This window comes from Hypoxylon fragiforme (genome assembly GCF_022984875.1).
Source record: "Hypoxylon fragiforme strain CBS 206.31 chromosome Unknown GGS25scaffold_4, whole genome shotgun sequence".
NCBI classification, from domain to species: Eukaryota; Fungi; Ascomycota; class Sordariomycetes; order Xylariales; family Hypoxylaceae; genus Hypoxylon; species Hypoxylon fragiforme.
This window is the reverse complement of record NW_026054759.1, coordinates 3,888,698-3,900,149: the sequence shown is the minus strand read 5'-3', so window position 1 is coordinate 3,900,149 and position 11,452 is coordinate 3,888,698. Positions and strand designations below refer to the sequence as shown.

The window sequence follows — 11,452 nt, the reverse complement described above, 5'->3', positions numbered from 1 at the left end:
CACCTTCAATTAGGCGGATGACTACAGCCTGACGAAAATCGCGAATAAAGCGAAAGGCTAGCGTGCTGAGAACTTGAGGGAATATTATTCTAAGCCAGTTGACATCCATAAGCGACTACGAGAGATGCGATGTCTAACGCGGATGTGGGAGTAAGCTCACATGACCCGCCTAAACCTACAAGAAGCACCATCTTCCTATCTCCTCTTGGGGAGTCGGCCAAATGATCCCATAGAACCGCCGTACTGCCTTAACCGAGTGTGAAGACGGTCTGGAGCAATGCAGCATCACGAACGATGGACTTGTCAGCGCCGGCTCCGCTAAAAGAAGAATGCGAAGGAAGATAGGGTAAGGTCAGCGTTAGGTAGGTCTGTTTTTGGTAAGCATACCGAGATAGAAGTCCTAAACACTGGCTCAGAGAAACATGCAAGGACAATGATGGCGACCTCACCCTTATTTGGCAGATCTGACCAAGACACCTCCACTAGAGATTCTGATATGTCCGGCCGGATACGTCGCAGGGAAATGACCTGTCGACAACACTTGAACATCAAACTACGTAGGGGAACAGGTTGCTACAATCGTGATTAATGCTTGGGGAAGAAGGTAAATAAGGAGGTAAAGATTGGTATAAGATAATCTTATTGATGGGTGAGATATGTGACGTTGCAATAGGGTTCTTCAATAAGTCCCTCCAACCTGAAAAGCAACCCCAGCTATGTAGCAATATGCATAACTGACATAATATTACAGCTTATACCTCTAGCTACCTCCCCTCTTCCAGTATTCGAGTCCTAACATAATAATACCAGACAGTGTTTTAACCTATCTACCTACCTACCTAGTACCTACCTACCTAGTACCTACCTACCTAGTACCTACCTACCTAGTACCTACCTACCTAGTACCTACCTAATATACATATATTTTGACCCAAATACATGCGTAGATCACGTACGTAGGTAGACGTATCTAGATAAACATCTACCTGGATACCTAGGTACCTACTCAGTCATAACACGATCATTCTTCTTCTAGCTCACGACCTGAGCATATCTGTCCCATAGGTGTATGTAATACGTTCTCCACTTTGCGTCGCAGAGCAAGCCACTCTAGAAGAAACGCTGCAGGGTCTTTAGCAATCTTTGTGAGTTCCTGCCCATTTCTCGACCCTTCGTCGCTAATCCGCTCTCCGTCCTTTTCCTCGGCGGATGATCGGAGATACCGAGTAAGTGATTTGCACTCAGCAACGTCGGCATAGAGGCGCCCAGCTAGAATTCCTATTTCAATCCGGAACCAATCGGGGAATATACAGTTCTTCGGTAGTCTCGGCAGGGTGTAGTATTGGAAGGTGTTGAAAAACATCATTGATTTAGTTACAGGCGCGGCGTAGGCGATGAGGTAAACAGCACATTCGACATCGGAAGAACGTAGCGTAGGGATAAGTAATTCAGCTTCCTCTGGAATTATGACGAGTGCGGTTTCTGTTGAGGGGCTCCAGAGGATCCATTCCACAGGACGCTGTATTTCAAAATGTCAGTTGCAACTACATCGGGGACTTTCACTGTCAGAAGTAAATGAAAGATGGTACGACTTACGAGGAAATCCTCTGCAACCTTCTGAACATTTCCCATATCAACGCTCTTCCCAAATTCCCTCGACACAAAGAGTCTTGAGCCTGTGGGATGTATGCCATGCTGTTTCCCAATATCTGACCTTGCTAGGCAAGCAAATGCATGCTCGAATGGAGGATATCCTTGATGAGACGACAAAGTCTCGAGGATCCCGGTGCGTGTGAATTGAAGAATTACTTGATGAATCCCAGGGAATTGCAGGGCGCCATGTCGCGGCGGCTTTTCCGACTGGCGCACCTGCTCAAATTGAACATGTACCTCTCTCTGTTGCTCTACTTCTTCCAAGGCTCCTGTCTGAACGACGTTGGTGTTGTCCCGAGATTCACCAAGTCGATCTACAAACGTTTGTAGCTCACGAGTAGCCATGCGCTCTACATTTATGTTGCCCGCTGAATCCCCTCGGTACAACTGCTCTAATGTTTGGCGTTCCGGCTGTTGCAGGATACCGAGCAATTTCTTCCTGTGTGTAGGGTTGGTCAGAAATCCAGGACAAGTCCGCACTGCGTTGGAGCGACGGCAAAAGTCGATGCCCTGCGCGACATGCAAGTTGCGCATATCCTCAATTCCACGACAAGTTTGTTCAAGGAGCCATGCGACAACATGTGACGAGTCTATTTCTCTGACAATATCTGAGCCGCAGAAATACCTGATACTTTGGTCGACTTCAGGTGGAGCGAAGAATGTAACACATTGCGTGGTGCTCAGTTGGCGAAGGCGCATGGCGGCTGCAGAGGCAATCAGAACAGGTAGGTTCAATTGGAGATGGGGGGGGGCACAGAATAGGGGGGACACTACTAACCTTGCATGATAGTATCTTTGCTTTGTTTGGGCGCGAGTGTTAGCGCACCATGGGATTCTGCTGGCAGTTTGAAGTCCACACCTCGCGTGTGTGCCTGGTCAAGATAGACAACACATTCACTTAGGTTTTCCGCGAACGGTGTTTCTAGGAGTGGCACGTCATGCTTCATGTCAACTCGATAGTGCACCCAGACCTTGTTGTCGTTACCAAAGTATACAGCCGCCTTGGCTTTATGGTCAATGGCGAGCCATGAGCTGGCGAGCGTTTTGTTGTCCATCTCTAGGACGTAAGCTCCAGCATCGATGAGAACGCGAATATTTTTCTGAGTCAATTCATGCAAAAGGTCACTTTCGCTTAATCGCCTACCATAGTTGTCCGTGGTCACTTGATAGCCGCGATTCCGTGGTTGCAACAGGTACGAAAGCACCTCGGCGCTTGTCTGTCGCAGACTAGGGAGGTCGTCTTGTTGAATGGTGAAGGGGAGCATTAGGCGATTATCGTTGGTCCCGCTAAAGCCGGTTGTCCTGGCACCGCACTGTGACTTCAAAGTTAGGGGGATATCCCACGAGGAAGCCTGTAGTTTAATGTCGAACTGCCGGGCGTGTTCCGGAAAAACAAAGCAGTTCATGTAGTGGTTTATGACAATACGATCTAGTCGCAAATGCTTCCATAGCTCTTCCATTTGGCCTCCATCATGAACGTTTATTATATTCCAGTGATGAAGTGCCTCCGGCAAGCTGTTGGATCTAGAAGTCCAGCGCTCATACTGTGCTGCTGGATCATCTGCCTGGAGAACATGTTGTAGGTCTTTGCAGAATTGCTCCATCGTTAGGCCAGAATAGTAGAAGGACAAGCATGTGAACATGATCGCCACATCAGGATGGCCAAATTCCGATTGTTCAGATGGTATGCCTTTCGCCTCGAAGGGCACTGCGAGTTCGATGGGTTGCCGGTTCGAGTCTAAGCCATACTGCACATTCCAACGCTTGCCGAGGCAAAGAACTAATATTCTATTCATAATAAGACCTCGGACAACAAGAAGTATCTTATATGCCGCTTGGGGGTCGGTGAATGCGCTAGAAGCCTGCACAAACGCGAGCTCTTCAGGTTTCCGTTCTGTGAGAACCCGCCGAATTACCGATCTCTTCGTCAAGAAGCTCGTGTCCGCACGACGGAGGAATATCGTCCGGCCGGCGCAAATGTCGTCTATAATACGCGCGTGAAGAACATCTTCTATCTCACTGTCGAGAAAGTGTACCATAGGATACGAGCCTGGGCGTTTCAACACGTCAATGCTGTTAGGAAACTCGCGCTTCAAGGTTGGGACGTAATGTGCCGCCAATGCCAATATTTCCATAGCCACTTCCCATCGAAAGGGACTGCCATCAATACTCTTTGATGATCCTCCTGGATAATTCGGCCCAGGTGGAATGACCTTCTAGATCGGAGCGTTTGACCTTGTCTCCACCTTAAACCCTGCTTAAGCCCTGTAAACACCCACTTAGTTAGATTACCCATACAAATTGTGTGCTGATCATATCTTAAAGTATGAGTATCCTAGGTAATTACATATACGGCGTAGTACTGTACCTATTATTGCTATCGGGCCCTAAAACCTTAAATCTAGAGCCTTCTCGGGCCGTAAAACGCCGGTTTCGAATTGATATTTAGATTAATAAGCCGGTTATTTGGATGGCACGTGATCACCCTTAAGGCCAACATACAATCGCTTAAATAAAGTCTTAATTATTTAATATCCAACCTAAACGTTTAAAACATATAGCTACAATGATGCAACCGGTATCGATTAAAAGAGAATTTAATTGTCCATTAAATGATATAAGTTAAATATGAGTGCGATACTTGGTTGCAAAGTTATTTAGGTATATATATCGGGAGATATCATGTGACAGCTTATCATGTGACACCCCTAGGCGATCGTGTGCAGGCTCTTAGGTGGCTTCAAGGGTGATCACGTGCGCCCGCCCGCCCGCCCAGCTAGCTTATTTACCTGAATAACTTTACAACCAGATATCTCACCAACTCGAGACCGGTATCAATCGATTCGTTATTCAATGCGCTTTCAATTGATACCGGTTGCACTTATATAGCTATATATTTGAATAACCTATTTAAGATAAAAGAATTAATTCAAAAGAATTAATGTACGTAATACAGTGTATATAACCATTCATAATTCATATTTTAAGATATGATCGCCATACAATTTGTTTGGGTAATGTAACTAAGTGGGCTTTTACAGGGTTTAAGATGGAGACAAGGTCAAACGCTCCGATCTAGAAGGTCATTCCACCTGGGCCGGGATAATTGAGCTGTGTCTTGGCAGAAAGGGTGACGTCGCACTCGTCCAAGACATCACGACAGTTATTGTCTAACCAATTTTGAAATTCAATCATAACCCCAGCCTTATCCATCTCGCCATCGGCAAGATGCTGCCAACCGCCGAGTTTGAACGATAGCACATGTTCGTGGCTCGTAAGGATCAAACCCTTCGCATCTCGCATTTCGCGATGTATACTGCGGTAGAGCTCTAGCATGTCCGGAGTTGTTGGTGTCTTGCGTGAAAATGGGAGGTGGCAGATCTCACGGCCGACGAGGCCCCCTAATCGCGATTGCATTGTCTGGGCTGTCTGTGTTAGTAGCGCCTTAGGGACGATTAGGCGAGTAAGGTTTTTGCCGTCAGCCAAAGTAGCAGCAACCATAGGCATAATACACGATGTTTTGCCTGCCAGCAGGTTAGCTTCATCGTTCTGAAGGCATGCCATGCATGTAAGCTACTTGCCTTTGCCCATATTCATCTGTAGCACGCTATTATTTTTCGATAAGGGGTCGATGATGGCTCTCGCAACGTCTGCTTGCTCAGCCCTGATAAGAATGTCGCTTTCAATTTCCAACAAGAGCCAGTCCGGCTGCTCAAGCGGCGACCAATTCTCATGGCCTTTGTTACGAAGCTCTTCATTTAACCCTCGCACATCCCTTCGCAGCAAAGCCCTTCGCATCCGATTCAGTTGTTGTAATTCGGTAATAGCAAGTCCATAGCCTATTAATGCTTCTTTCATACCAATGCCAAATTGGTGCGATGAAATGGACCTAAGAAGTTCAAGCATTGCGACAGGAGTCTGGCATGGCCAGATCTCGCCGAGTTGCAACCACACAGCCCGAGGGTCGCTCAAGGCAAGAGCATTGGAAATGCGCTCGAAGTAAATCATCACTATATTTGAATGTTCTTCTATAGCTTGCTCGATAGTCTCTGAGCCTGGCATTGGAACTTTCGGGTCTCGTGGAAGTGCCGAAACGGTATTTTTCAGTGCATCCAGGCTTTGAAGGAGGTCACGAGAATATTGCTTGCGCAATTCATCATGAGACATCGCAAATTTGTGTAAAATTCGCTCCAGATCCACGACTTCTCTGGAATGCTCTTTCTCGGGATTTCGATTGAATTCGTGGTTCCCAACAGCGATTCCATGATTGAATAGGTCAAGTTTATCAGTGTTTTCTATGCGAGGTCCTTGCTTGACCACTAGGTCTAGGGCGATTGAAGGTATTATCCGTGCGTGGTGTGGTCCAGCAAGCAGCGCTGGCGGCTCTTGTTCACAATTTGGTACCGTGAAGACATTTCTTCGGCCCTTCCGTGAATATATAACGCTTTGGACCTTTCTAATATAACTTTCCAAGTCGTCGTTTGCTCTTCTACGGTCCCATTCAGGCTTTACCTTTTCCAAGGCAAGAGGTATGTCGATGACTTCCAGAACTAGGTCCTCGGTCGACAGCTCATCTGCTGGTGTCGGCCACTGCTGTAAAATGTGACTGACAAATCTACCGCCATCCTTTTCGCACTGGACTTGATGTTCGTGTGCGTTGCGCCCGGCTCGGCCCCAGGGGCAAACGGCACGGTCATATCGAGGGACATAAATAGGATAAGCCTGGATTACGAGCTCCTGCAGAAGTTTAGCCGAAGGTCGCCCGCGTTTTGCAAATTCAACAAAATTGGGATATGTAGGTGGCCGAAGACTTTTGAGCTCTTCAATACAAGAGAACGCGGCGAGCGACCGAATTATATCCATGTTAGGGCTTGGCGCAAACGCCAGCAGCCCTAGGCGATATAATAGCGTATACCGGCTGTCCGGGTTACAGCAGAACTTGACGAGATCACCCCATTGTTCATTGATTGGATCTTCAATCTGGTTGACGAGCGGAATGTTCCTCAACGACGAGCTGCTGTTGCAATGAAATCCCTCAATAACGGGCCAAGACTCCAATATATGAACCATGGTCATGTTCATATAGATAGAAGGACAGTCCGTAAGGACTGCACGAGCTATTTCGTATACACCAGATGATCCAATGTCCTTTATGCGGTCGCGAGGGGAGTAGATCAAATCTTCAGTGACTTGATCAGCTGTGTCAACTATTGGGCGTTCGTAGCGTCGCCGGCATACTTCACCGCGACAACGCAGATGACTTGGAGCCTCGACATCGATCACTTTTAACCCTACATTAGAGAAACGGGCATAATTCTCCGACTTTTTCATGATAGCCCGAACTAAAAGATCGTAACTATCATGCTGGATAGTCATAGTCAAGTTGCTGTCCCACCTCACTCTTTGAAAGCGGCGAATCATCGGTGGATAATATTCCCTGGCCGGGCATAAATTTCTCAGGCCTTCTATCTGATGAGCTTCACCGAGTGCAGTCCATGGTTGAGAAGCGCAAGATTTGAGGGTGTGAAACGCCTCTTCTGTGCCAGTACGTCCGGTTAGGGTATCGGGCAAACAGAACGACGTCAGAGCATGACAGAGAGCCTTGGCGTACAAAAGACGGGGTTCGGGGGGGCATGAGAGTCGATTGAGTGTCTCATCTATCAGGTATGTCCCATATTCGCGTGCGTCTTCGACGTAGACTCGAACATGCATACCGTTTGTCTTGTACTTCATTGCTCCGAGAGGCACAATAATACTTCTTCTCTGAGAATCGATGCCTGTTAGCACGATTTTGCTTTCTAATCCATACCAAGTTCCAGCATCCTGGTTGGGGTCCACCACTGCCTTGAGCTGTCGACACTCAAGAAGATAGCTGTTGTTAACATAGAATGATAATTCCAGATGTCGTAACTCTACGGAAAGTCTTCCTTTCCGAGGTTGATACACTGTTAACTTCTCTGGGCGCTCGAAGCCCTGAAATGCTGTCGCAATCCAACGAAACACATCCGAGTGGGAATCAACCAGACTGACATCACCACGGTAAGCACGACGTCCTGGGATATTAATAACCCAGTCTCGCGACCGTTTCTTCCAGATTACAGGCTTCCGACGAATTTCGAGGCAAGCGGAGTTGATGTTGAGCCAGTGTACGCAGCCATCCACCAGTTCCGATGGCAAATCAAAATCGCTTTGCCCGGTAAAGATAGACGAAGGCACAAGCTCGAGCAACCCGCCTTTCGTGCAAGCACGAATAACGACCTGGTCGCCGCGCATGCCAAAATGTATTTCTTGGTTTTCCACATAATTTACCAGTCGATGAGACATTCCCGGTAGATTTGAGGGGTATGTTAGAAGGTGCTGGCTACCAAACATGTCTTTTATAATCTCATCATTGCGAATCTGAAGCGGCAATTTACCCTGTGGTTTTCCGTTTACAAGCAGGTGCCCTTCAATGATGTTGTAATGAATAGTCTGGCCGAAGGTCAATTGTCCGTTTGGCTCTGATGTTGTAGCCACTATCCAGCGGCAGTTGGGCTCGGGGAGAAACGTCCACTGCGAGAAGGTTGTCATAAGGCCATCGACGGGATCGTACCAACTCCTAATAACCCCTTCTGTGACGCTTTCTGGGTGAGCTCTTAGGCTCACTTGGAGGGCATACTGGAGATGATATGCCATTTTCGTGTCCCGAAGAAGCATGCTTCTCAATGCCGGAGTTAGCTTGCTAATGTCAACCAACAGACTTTCCTGTAATGCTATGGACGCCTGAACCCAAGAAATGAGATCCCCAGGAGTTAAGGCTTGTCTAGTAGGCTCGGAAAATACGATAAAGGTTCGTCTGCATAACAAGGCGGCATAAAACCCATAACTTGCAGCCCGTTCTACTGTATCAGCGTCCAACGCTGTCTGCATCTTCTTCCGAAGTTGCGTAACCCAATTCAGGGTGGTATTCCTAGCATCCTCCAGCAATGTTTCCGCACGACTTCTTAGTGAACCGAGTCCTAAGTTAATCAATCGAAGAATAATGGTTATGAGCAGATCCATGTAATTATGTTCACGCCAATTCGTTTCTAGGCTGGTAAGGCGTTTCGCGATTAGCTCTAACAGACGTTCAAGAAAGGCTGGCTCTTGAAACACAAGATGAATAGCTCGTAGGTCATTCCCCGGTGACTGTGGCCCGGCTTGTAAAGCGAGTTGGCTGATTAAACGGGCTGTGTCCTCTTTACTAAAATTGAGGTTCGACGAGCCCATTTCGACTAGTATGTTAGGCCAACGTCGCAAGTTGCCGGCAAGTAACTTTTGATACGCCGAGAATTCGTGAACAGACATGTTTGCGGGGCATTCAGTCTGGTTGGCCTGGACCTCATATGACGATGGCCCATCAACGGTAGGTGGCGGATGCTGCGCTTCTGGAAGCACCGAAGCTCGAAGTTCTCCAGGAATATGAACACCGCAGAGATGCTGGAATGTCAACGGCATCGTAAAATCCCTGACCCAGGATTTAGAGACACTGTCGTATAGCTGAAACCTCGCCGCAAGTGGTAGTAACAAGTTGCGAAGTGGAATCTTCCCAGCTTTAAATTTGTAGTGTGTTTGCGTAAAGCATTTAATCTTCGATGCAAACGAGATTCTTTGTGTTTTCGCCCTCACGAAAGGTTGAAGAGGTCTGCAATCCAGTAAGTTTATTTCAGCGGCCTGATTCGTAACCGGACGGTTTGGATGTGCTAAGCCGTATACAATCTTCCAAGTAGCATCCCGATACGCAGATATGACTTGAGGAACGGCGAGCTCAAAAATAACAGCAGCTCTGGCTGGGTCTCTTCCTGGGAGAAATTCCTCGTGGACTTGAATTTTCATATTTTTCCGGGTTCGTCTGTGCCAGCATTTTTGGCAACCTCTATGATCAGGTTTACCATTAGACCACGTACAACAGCATGTATACTTTGAAATGCCATCGGTATGTTCGTCATATTTCCCGCAGAGTTTCGTCCATTCCCTTTCCTTAGCACTACGAGCTTGATCAGATGCTCTGTCGATGTGTCGCCCTAGGAACTGCATCTCAGGTGACTGGGAGACATATCGGACCCCTAGGGAATCCTTGCCAATTTGCGTCATGATATTATCGTACTGGGACATAGAGTGCCGTACAGCAAGATATTCTTGAATAGTTTGGAGACGACGCATGGATGATACGGTCGAAAGCTGCAGTACATCCAAAATCTCGGAGTCAAAGACAGGGCGATATTCGCCTAACAGGGGGCAGGCCATAATTGCATATTCGTCAAGACGAATCCATATTGTGAAGAGCGTAAGGATCATGATGCTCATCTGCTCAGGGTCGGAATCATATGTTGAACCAACCTGGTCAAAGACATTGTTTATTTGATCAGCGAGCTCAATGCACCGAGTTTCGTAACCACTTTTGTTGCAGGGTCGAGGTTGGTCATCCTGACTAACCCGCATTTCTAGGGTTGCGAGACAAAACACGTGGTCTGTAAACTGTTGTGTTTGGCTTATGGCTTGGTCAAGCGGTCGAGGAAGATCAAGGGATGCGGAGGGCCTCTGTCGCAGCGGCATATCAGACAGCAAATTGTCGAAGTATTTTCCGCTGTTGGAGAGAGAGAGTTGAAGGGCCTGGTCAGGCGCATGTGAGGGAAGCCTGGGAATGATTCGAGTCGTTTGTTGTTTGAAGAGTCTCCATGCATTCTCCACCTGAGCACTCGCTTCTTCAATGACGCCCTTTATGATGGGACTACCTCGGTTGAAAAGAGAGTCGCAATCAACCGAGTTGACTGATTCAGCCTGCAATTGCCTATCCATCTCAAGCTTTGTCATACGACGGCAAAGCTTAGTGCGAAGAGTGATGGTCAACTCTGGAATCAAGGTTGCAGTACAGTCCTTAAGAAGTTCAGCAAAGAGAAAATTCATAAGCACTTTATAACTGAACCGGCCTTTCTCATTGCCGAGAGACAGGCAAAGTTGCCGTTGGGTAGCGACACGCAGGATCAGCCAAAATGGAAGTCTTCGCCAAGGTAAAACCCCCTCCACGATATTGACATCATCTCGCACTCGTTTGCGGATGATGGGAGACTGAAAATGATCACCGATGCCCATGAGAAGCGGTATGAGCATTTGAGTTATAAGGCTTGGGTGGGTTGAGTCTCTAGCTTCGGTAACTGACACGTGGGCTTTCTGAGCGTGAGCTTGAAGGCGATAGAGAGACTCCATACCAGCCTGTTCGAGGAACGAAGCCAGACTTTCTTGGAATGACGTGTCGGTAAAAGTTGAAAGGGGAATTTGAGCCGAACAACCAGGAAAATCCCATATCAGAGCATTGTTCCCGGCAAGAACATGCTCGGAGGTTGGAGAGGCTTCAAATGCTTCGAAAATGACTTGTTGTTTACCGTTGCTTAGGTATTTTCTAGAGTTAGCAACGTTGAGAAGCAAATTTCTTGAAGGGACATGTAGGTACTAACCAGATCTCACGCCGGATGAGTAGAGCGGCATTTTGCTCAACTACATACAAAATCAGAATATGGTTTAACTCGAGTCGGCCAAATTGTTCGACCAAGCTTGACTTTTCGAGGCAGCCTGAATGAAGTCGACGGCAGATGTTGAGGGAAGTCCCGAGGTTGTAGAATGCTTCAGACCAGGGTTGTTCAGCAAAAGTGTGACTCCTTTCGCAGGCGTGGATAAGACGTTTCAATATTTCGTCTGAAATAGCCTCCACATCCTCTTCTTGCTTTCCCGGGAGCTTGGCCGGGAGGACAAGATGGTCGAAGATAGAACGAAGTATGCTCAT

General features: G+C 47.4%; 1 protein-coding gene across 1 annotated transcript; it reads right to left on the bottom strand.

The window, feature by feature from the left end:
- Window positions 1–1,021: 1,021 nt before the first annotated feature.
- On the bottom strand, window positions 1,022–11,452 carry GGS25DRAFT_514136 (uncharacterized protein; the record flags this gene model as incomplete). Its single annotated transcript, XM_049262958.1, has 13 exons — window positions 1,022–1,519; window positions 1,597–2,357; window positions 2,432–3,838; window positions 4,746–5,177; window positions 5,235–9,111; window positions 9,145–9,261; window positions 9,301–9,390; window positions 9,424–9,899; window positions 9,939–9,978; window positions 10,012–10,102; window positions 10,136–10,376; window positions 10,407–11,059; window positions 11,127–11,452. The coding sequence occupies 13 exons, from the start codon at window positions 11,450–11,452 to the stop codon at window positions 1,022–1,024; spliced, it is 9,009 nt and encodes a 3,002-aa protein (XP_049118381.1).